Here is a 9039-nt window from a genome sequence, read left to right as displayed (position 1 = left end):
CCTGAGGGGTCCCAGACTGCGAGGGGGCACAGGCCAGGCTGAGGGAACTCCCTTCCTCCCAAGTGCACAAATTTTTGTGCACAGGGCCTCTAGTCTATATATATAAAAGCCTAAGCAACCATTTGACTGGTAGCTATGACATGCACTGACCACCAGGGGGAAAATGCTCAATGTACAGGCATGGAAACATGGAACAGACTGATGAATCTTAGAGGGAAGGGGGAAAGGGGAAGGGCAGGAAGAGATTAACCAAAGATCTTATATGCATAGTAGGGGCCCAGTGCACAGATTCATGCACTGGTGGGGTCCCTCAGCTTGGCCTGCGGTAAGAGGCAGCAGGAGAATGGAGGTGGAGGAGAGCTACAGTGGGGTGGCCAAGCACAGGGTCCAGGACCCTGCCCCTATCCCCAGCAAGGCCCCCAGCAGTGCCAACCACTATGAGCTGCTGTGAGAGAAGTATTGGTCTGACTAGGCACTAGCCTATCCACTCCAGATAGCCTAATAGGGTCACAAGATAGGCCCATGGTTTCCGTCTAGCCAACCCTGTTTTGTGCCTTGCCAAGTCTACAGAAACTGGCAGGTCTTTGCACAAGAAGGGAATGTGCCCAGTATTATCATTGCTGGCCCCCCAGAAACTGACAAAACTACAAGCATCCTGTGTTTGGCACGAGCCCTTCTGGGCCCAGCTCTCAAGGATGCTGTTTTGGAACTCAGTGCCTCAAATGACAGGGGCATTGATGTTGTGAGAAACAAATTAAAATGTTTGCCCAACAGAAAGTCACCCTTCCCAAAGGACAACATAAGATCATCATCCTAGATGAAGCAGACAGCATGACTGATGGAGCCCAGCAAGCCTTGAGGAAAACCATGGAAATCTACTCCAAAACAACTTGCTTTGCTCTTGCTTATAATGCTTCAGATAAAATCATAGAGCCATTCAGTCCAGGTGCGCTGTCCTCCGCTACACAAAGCTGACCAATAACCAGGTCCTTACCAGGTTAATGAACATGATTGAGAAGGAGAATGTGCAGTACACTGGTCTTGAAGCCATTATCTTCACTGCCCAGGGAGACATGCGGCAGGTGTTGAACAACTTGCAGTCTACTTTCTCAGGATTTGGCTTCATTAACAGTGAGAATGTGTTCAAGGTGAAGGAGATGATCCAGCACTGTGTGAATGCCAATACTGACGAAGCCTACAAGATTCTCGCTCACCTGTGGCATCTTGGCTATTCACCAGAAGACATCATTGGCAACATTTTTCTAGTGTGTAAAACCTTCCAAATGGCAGAATACTTGAAACTGGAGTTTATTAAGGAAATTAGATACACTCATATGAAGATAGCCGAAGGTGTGAACTCTCTTCTGCAGATGGAAGGGCTCCTGGCCAGGCTGTGTCAGAAGACAATGGCCCCGGTGGCCAGTTAGAGCAGAGAACTCATTGATTGGGTAACAAGAGTCCCTGAGAGACAGGACTCACAGCCTTCTGCTTTGGAAGAAAATGCTGCCCAGACTGGCAGTGGGACTCGCCTTTTAGTAACGTGCCGTGGCCTTCCCAGTGCTTCTACACACATCTCGAGAAGAATCAGCTGCGATAAGGAGAGGGGCAAATCCCAGCTGTACCCCTGGGCTTCTGTGGGGACCTGAAGGGACCAAGCACAGCTGCTTTGTGCCTTTAGTTTTGGACAGAGGGCATGAAAAGAGGAAGCAAACCTGCCACTACAAGGCTGAAAGGAGCATGGGGTAACTGAGGTGTGGTTCCTTCCGGATGCTTGTCGGCGTGGCTTCGCCACATGGCCATCAGGGGTCAACCAGGGACCCACCCACAGCCCCAGAGGCAATGTGGGCTGAGGAGAGAAAGGGACATGTGGAACACCCCAGGGACGATCCCTATCTGAGCAGAGGAAGGGCACTGGCAGGACCACGATTCCAGGGATTCTACTCATGGGGCCAACACAGAATTACTTCTCTGCTGGGGTTGTAAGATGCCTTGTGTGTCAACCTGTCATATTTCTGCATCTATAAGGCTACTTTAACTTATAGTAGAGCTCCAACAGTCCCAAAAATCAGAGAGAGAGAAGAATCAGTGAAAAATGAACTTGGTTACCAAGGGAACAGTCTCCTGACTGGACTAAAGATAGTCACTGAGATGACCTTCACAGTGTTCTGGTCAACAAAGGCTGGTGACAGACAGTGAGCAGAAAAGCAGCATTTCATGCAGAACTTTGGACAAGTATATAGGTGGTTTCAGGTGCAAAGAAGCACATGGACACCGTCCTTGCTTTAACTTCAGAGCAGCTGCAGGAAGCCGAGATCTGGCACAGTGGGCACCCGAGCCGCTTTCTGTTGTCCTAGCTGTGGGTTTGAGAGAATCACAGATTCCCTCAGCGAACAAAGAGCACCAAAGTTAGACTAAGCAGCACAGCTTATAGAAGCAGTTCAACAGGAAGAGATATTTAATGTATACCTAGACAGACATTTTTAAATCTTTTTATTTTGAAATAATTTCAGACTTATAGGAAAGTTGCAAACATAGTACAGAGAATATTTGTATATCCCTTACCTTTCATCCAGATTCACTTTGCCCCATTTGTTTTATTATTTTCTGCTCCACTATTTGTTTGTTCCATCTGTTTGTTTGTCGTCCACCTGTCCATTCACTGCTATTTATCTATCTATCTATCTATCTATCTATCTATCTATCTATCTATCCATACATATAAAATCTCATAGATAATTCCCCGCAATCCATCTTCCAGTGAGTATTTCATAAAATCAAGGACATTTTCATATAGCTGGGGTACAATGATCAAAATCAGGAAGATAACATTGATACAGGACTATTAGCTAATCACCAAGTTTTACTTAAATTCCACCAGTTATCCCCTGTTATCCTTTACAACCAAAGGAAAAATAATTTGCCCTCAGTCCCAGATTCTGCTACAGAATCACACATTACATTTAGTTGTTATGTCCCTCTAGTCCCCTTTATTCCGAGCAGTTCCTCAATCTTTCTTTGTATTTTGACTTTGAAATTTTTGAAGCATACAGACCATTTATTTTGAAGAATGTCCCTCAATTTGGATTTAATTGATGTTGCCTCAAGATTATAGATTCAAGTTCTGTATTTTGGTCAGGAATACCATAGAAATGATGTATTCTTCTGGGTGAATCATTTTGAGAGGCACGTGATATCCATTTTTTCAGTAACTAGTGATGTGAACATTGATCACTTAGTTAGGATGGTGTTTGCCCAGTTTCTCCACATTGAAATTACTATTTTTTCTTTGTAGTTAATAAATGCCTTCTGGGGAATTACTCTGATGTTATGTATGTATCCTGTTTCTCAACACCCACTACTTTTAACATCCATTGGTGTTTCTTGCCTGAAATAACTTTGGTTATGTGGGTTGTCAAATAATTTTCCAAATCCATAATTCTTCCTACAATTTTTAGTTGACATTCTGCCATAAAGAAGAACTTTCTTTTTTCCTTGTTTATCCATTCATTCATCCATGCATTCATTTGTATGAACTCGTGGATTCTTATTTTATTGTATGGCTTGTAATTTCTATATATAAAGCCTAAGTGACCATTTGCCCGGTAGCTATGACATGCACTGACCACCAGGGGGCAGATGCTCAATGCACAGGTATGGAAACATGGAACAGACTGATGAATCTGAGAGGGAAGCGGGGAGGCAGATGGTGGAAAGAAATTAACCAAAGATCTCATATGCATACTAGAGATCTGGTGCACAGATTTGTGCACCAGTGGGGTCCCTCAGCCTGGCCTGTGGGAATTGGGCTAAATCCATGCACTAGGCCTCTGACATCACCCGAGGGGTACCAAATTGCGAGAGGGTGCAAGCCAGGCCAAGGGACCCCAATGGTGCACGAATCCATGCACCAGGCCTCTAGTATATTGAATAAAAATAATTTATTTTAATTCTTTTAATTATCGAAGATCTGACCAGTGGGAACCCCTTGAGCCTAGCTGCTGTAAATTGTGACATGTCGCCATCAAAACATCCCAGCCCCCCAAGCCTAAAATTAGTGATATCTCCAAGGAGCCCTAATTCCTCTTACTGGAAAATATTTCAGAATCGAGAATCGGAGGCTGAATGCTGACTATGGTTAGAATGAGTGTGTATTCACTTAAACTAGAGGAATATAGTTAGGTTCACTTGTGTTTGTTTGCATCCCATTGTGTTTCCCTCTTTCCCTACTGGTTTTATGTATGTATGTTTGAGCATACAAAATATAACATGGTTTTAAAAGCCTGGCCTATAAAAAAAATGTATATTTTGAGAAGTATCACTCCTCCCACAACCATTCTACCCTATCCCCCTCCCCAGTTCCTTCCACACTATTTCCAACCACCACCCATCAGTGAGCAATGTCATTTCTGATTTATCTTTATGTTTCATTTTGCATAAATAAACTGGTACATGCATAACTTTTCCTTATTTCTTACCTAAAAGATACATAGTACAGATGCCATTTTTCCTTTTTCACACTGGAAATTGCTCCATATCAGTTCAAAAGAAATGTGTCTGCTTCTTTTTATAGCTGCATAGTACTCCACTGTGGTAATGTATTCAACCACTCTCTGATGTTGGAGCATACATTTTGTTTCCAACACTTATCAACACTCAAATAATTACTTTGTACGTAACTATTTTCTTCTTTTCGGAGGTGTAAATTCCTTGAAGTAGAATTATTGGCACAAATTTAAAATGTACATATAATCTTTTTAGATACTGCCAAATATCTCTCCAAAAGGACTGAACCAGCTTGTACCCCTATATCACCCCTACATCACAGTGTGAGGCTCCCTGTTTCTCATAATCTTGCCAACAGAATGTGCTGTCATACTTTTTAATTTTCACCAATTTAAGTGAAAAATTATCTCAGTACAGTTTTAATTTGCATTTCTCTAACTATGAGTGATGTTAAACATCTTTTCATATGTTTAAGATACTGTGTCTTTTGTATATTTTCCTATTGGACACATGCTTTTTGAAAAACTTTGCTAGGAATTGCATTTTTTTTTCAATTTACTAGGGAGAAGCTAGAAGTTATACATTTGCTTAACATTTTTCCTGTTCTGTAATTTTTCATGATAAAATCTTATCTGTGGCATTGTTTTCATTTTTGACACCGTGTTCACTGTGACAATGTTGTCAAGCTGTACAATTATGACTTGTACACTTCTAAAAGCTTATTTTTTAAAATTCTAGCTGATTTAATTTTGTACTCAATTAACAGTGTCTTCCTTACCCATTGTCTAAAGGGAAATTAATGATTCCCACAGAGCTTTGATGTGAGACAAGGGGTCAAAGTGACCACTGAAGAAGGGGCCCTTAAGTTCATACTTGAAAGCTGAGCCCACAACACACGCACACACATACACATACACACATACACACACATACATACAGACACACACATACACACGCACACGCATGCACACACATACATACACACACATACACACATGCACACACATACACACATACATACACACACATACATACACACACACACACGGTCACTCTACCTTCCCTCCCCCATGGAGCCCGCTCCCATCCTTTAACCTAGCCCAAACTGGCTGCCCTGGACATGTCTTCCCACCTCGCCAGCTGGGGGAAAGGACTCACCCAGTGATGTTAGTAAGGAGTCCTGGTTTCAAGTTTGTCCTACAGTCCTTCCTTTGTGTCCCAGTAAGTGATGCCTCTCCGTTTCAAACCTCATTTTCTCTAATTTTCAGGATTGTGGAAGGAAATGGGTAATCAAATCTATTAAATAGTGTGAGCTACTTGGAGAAAGATCCAGATACTTGGATGTCTCCACCATTCTCTCTGCACTGTGCAGAGCTGATGAGCTGCGCTCAGCCTCTGGAACCTCGTTGGTACTGGAGAGACTGGGTAATCAAATAAAACTGCTGTGAGTGGATAAACACAGGAATTTCTAAGATTCCTTGTCTATTTGTTGTATCTTTCAGGACAGCCCAGAAAAGAGAGTAGGAGCAGCGACATGGCTTCAGAGAGTGGGCGGCCCCTGAGTAGGCGTCTCGCTGCCACGGTGATGACTGGGCATCTGCAGTGTGGCAGCCCCAAGGCGGCGGAGCTCCGAGCAGATGAGGAGAAGGTGAGGGGTAGATGACAACCGTAGTCATGAGGAATGAAGACCAGCCAGCGCTGGTGGAAGTCAAAGATAATCTTCCATCCTCCTGGTTCTCTCCCCCACACGCCAGCCAGATGAAGGTGGTTATTTCAAGGAGTTTCCAAGAATGGCATTTGATATATATAATTCCAAGGGAAGCTGGGGTGAAGTGTTGTAGTTTCCTTACTCTCCCCGGCCAGGACTCCAGGACACATCCACAGCCCTCCCCTACCACATCCTGTGTGTCACAGGCGGAAGTCACAGTAAATACACACACACACATTTTCTTTCTCTCACCCACTGGCACTCTGAACAGAATTGGGAATAGAAGCCATTCAGTGGCAAGAATTGGTGTCTCAAATCTAGGCTCTCTGAGGATCGCTGGATGCTAGTTGGACCCCCAGTTTCCGATGGTGTGTTGGATTGTCCACACTTGTGTGGTGCAGGGCCGCAGCACAGGCATATAATAACTGGAAGCCTTCTTTAACTCCAGACATCGTTTGGTGGCCCTGTTTATGAGGGCTCTTCCCTGGATGGGAGGAGAGACAATCAAGGTATTGAAATGCCCTAGCCATGCCTCACCTCCCTGTGCCTACTCTCTCTGCTCTGCTCACAAAAAAAGCTGGAGGGTCCCTCGATTCTCTGCAAGCCATCCAGAGGACAAAGGAAGCAAAGTGTAGCTTCAGGTCACCCAGTGCTTTCTCTCCAAGCCCTGTAGTAACCTAACCATAGGTCTGGGGTAAGCACTGCAGTGCTGGGCTCTGATGTTATCATCTGCCTCTCCCAAGATTGAGCATCAGGTCAGTGTGACTGACAAGACATGATGCCCCTTGGAGAGCCATGACTGACCTTCCTTTTCACACCTGCAGCTCTGAGCCTGTAACACCCATTAGGATTCTTCCTCCTTCTTCAGTGAGGCTCTGTGGTAGGACTGGAGTGGGAGCTACGTTCAGGAATCTCAGCCTATTTTCTCCATCACTCTGAGGCAGTTCCTACTTCTCCCACGTGGGGGCTTCATGAGAGTTTACTACTGGGAATGTTGCAGGCTTTGGAGCTAAAACATCCTTGTTAAATCCCTGCTCAAACATCTACAGAGAGGCCTTTGGCAAATTACCTAACCTGCCTTAGTCTCAATTTCCTCATCTATAGAATGGGTTGAGAAGTAATATTAGGGTTACAGTTAGGTTTAATGTTTATTGAGCATCTTGAGACAGAGACCACATTCTTAAGGCCACATCCCTGCTCCCTCCCTAGCCATCAGCTCCATACCTCTCTTCTCTTCCAATCACAAACTGCCCCCAACAACCCTGTCCCCAAATGTCACCTGCCCTGGCCACACTGGACTCCCTCCACCCCCACCTCCCACGATGCATCCGTCCAGCATCACCATTCAAGGTGGCTCTCCGGTTCTTGAACTCTTCCCACTCCCACTGCTCCTTTCTCTTGGCCCCCACTTTCAGACAACACAGGGCCACCATTGGAGTGGAGTGGACCTAGCCCACAAATGTGCCTACAGCAGTCTGGCCTCAGCACTTGGCTTACTCCTTAGGGCTACTCCTCCAGGTCTCCTTAGCAGGCTTTGTCCCTTTCACTCAATGCCTTTAGTTTTCACTTGGTCAGAAGACCCCGCTTCCAGTCAGTCGACCCCTCGCCCAAATGACATGGGTGGTCTCAGAGGAGCTGCCCTGCTTCTGTCTCTACTGCCAGCAGCCCCTGTGCTCTGAGCCCAGCCGCACTTGACATATATAGAAAAAAACACTCTTCCTGTCTAACATCCTTCCTTTATTTCTCTCTCTTAGCAGCTTCCTTTTCTACTGACTTTAAACAAATGCAAATGTCCCAATATAAAAGGGAGGGTGAGGGGGAAACACCCTTAACTCTACCTTTTCAAACCAACGTTCAGCGTTTTTCTCCCTTTCAGAAACAAACTTCCTAAGCAACGAGGCAATAACAAATAGTGGATAAGATTCTGTCTTTGAACCCACAGCATTTACTATGCTATGCGACCTTGGGAATATTATGTGACTTCTCTGTGCTTTAGTTACAACATAGCTAAAGTAGAGCTAACAATAATACTTCTCTTATAAAATTTATGTACAATTTATGTAAAGATCATGTTTAATCCAGTGCCTGGTACAGAATACATACTCAATAAATCTTGGCTATTATAATTTACTAGTGGCCCAGTGCACGAAATTCATGCACAGGGGTGGGGGGGGATGTCCCTCAGCCCGGCCTGCACCCATTTCAATCTGGGACCCCTCGGGGCATGTTCAACTGCCGGTTTAGGCCCAATCCCACAGGCCTAAACTGGCAGTTGGACATCCCGCTCACAATCCGGGACCGTTGGCTCCTAACAGCTCACCTGCCTGCCTGCCTGATTGCCCCTAACCACTCTGCCTGCTGGCTTGATCAACCCCAACTGCCCACCCCTGCCAGACTGATTGTCCCCAACTGCCCCCCCAACAGCCAAATCGCCCCCAACTGCCCCCCTTCTGGCCTGCTCACCCCCAACTGCCCCCCCACCAGCTTGATCACTCCCACCTGCCCCCCTCCCACCAGCCTGCTCGCCCCCAACTGCCCCCCTTCTGGCCTGATCACCCCTAACTGCCCACCCCTGCCAGACAGATTGTCCCCAACTGCCCCCAAGTCAGCCAAATCACCCCCATCTTCCCCCCCACCAGCCTGCTTGCCCCCAACTGCCCCCCATGCTGGCCTGCTTACCCCCAACTGCCCCCCCCGCTGGCCTGCTCACCCCCAACTGCCCCCCCTTCTGGCCTGATCACTCCTAACTGCCCACCCCTGCCAGACTGATTGTCCTCAACTGCCCCCCTACCGGCCTGATCACACCTAACCCCCTCTGCCTCGGCCCC

At 45.9% G+C, this 9039-nt stretch overlaps 1 protein-coding gene and 1 pseudogene across 3 annotated transcripts in view; one reads left to right on the top strand and one right to left on the bottom strand.

Moving 5' to 3' along the window:
* Positions 1-343: 343 nt before the first annotated feature.
* Positions 344-1455, top strand: LOC118651449 (annotated as a pseudogene).
* A 2377-nt stretch (positions 1456-3832) lies between these two features.
* The window catches only part of GALNT8 (polypeptide N-acetylgalactosaminyltransferase 8), a 51670-nt gene continuing 46463 nt past the window's right edge, over positions 3833-9039 (bottom strand). For all 3 annotated transcript variants that reach the window (XM_036301062.1, XM_036301061.1, XM_036301060.1), the window contains one exon: positions 3833-6695. In XM_036301062.1, coding sequence (XP_036156955.1) covers positions 6555-6695 — 141 coding nt within the window. In that variant the 3' untranslated portion in view covers positions 3833-6554. The remainder of the gene's footprint in view (positions 6696-9039) is intronic.

This window comes from Myotis myotis, unplaced genomic scaffold (assembly GCF_014108235.1).
Source record: "Myotis myotis isolate mMyoMyo1 unplaced genomic scaffold, mMyoMyo1.p scaffold_m19_p_3, whole genome shotgun sequence".
NCBI classification, from domain to species: Eukaryota; Metazoa; Chordata; class Mammalia; order Chiroptera; family Vespertilionidae; genus Myotis; species Myotis myotis.
The sequence above is the reverse complement of the archived record's forward strand: the minus strand, read 5'-3'. Positions and strand labels throughout refer to the sequence as shown.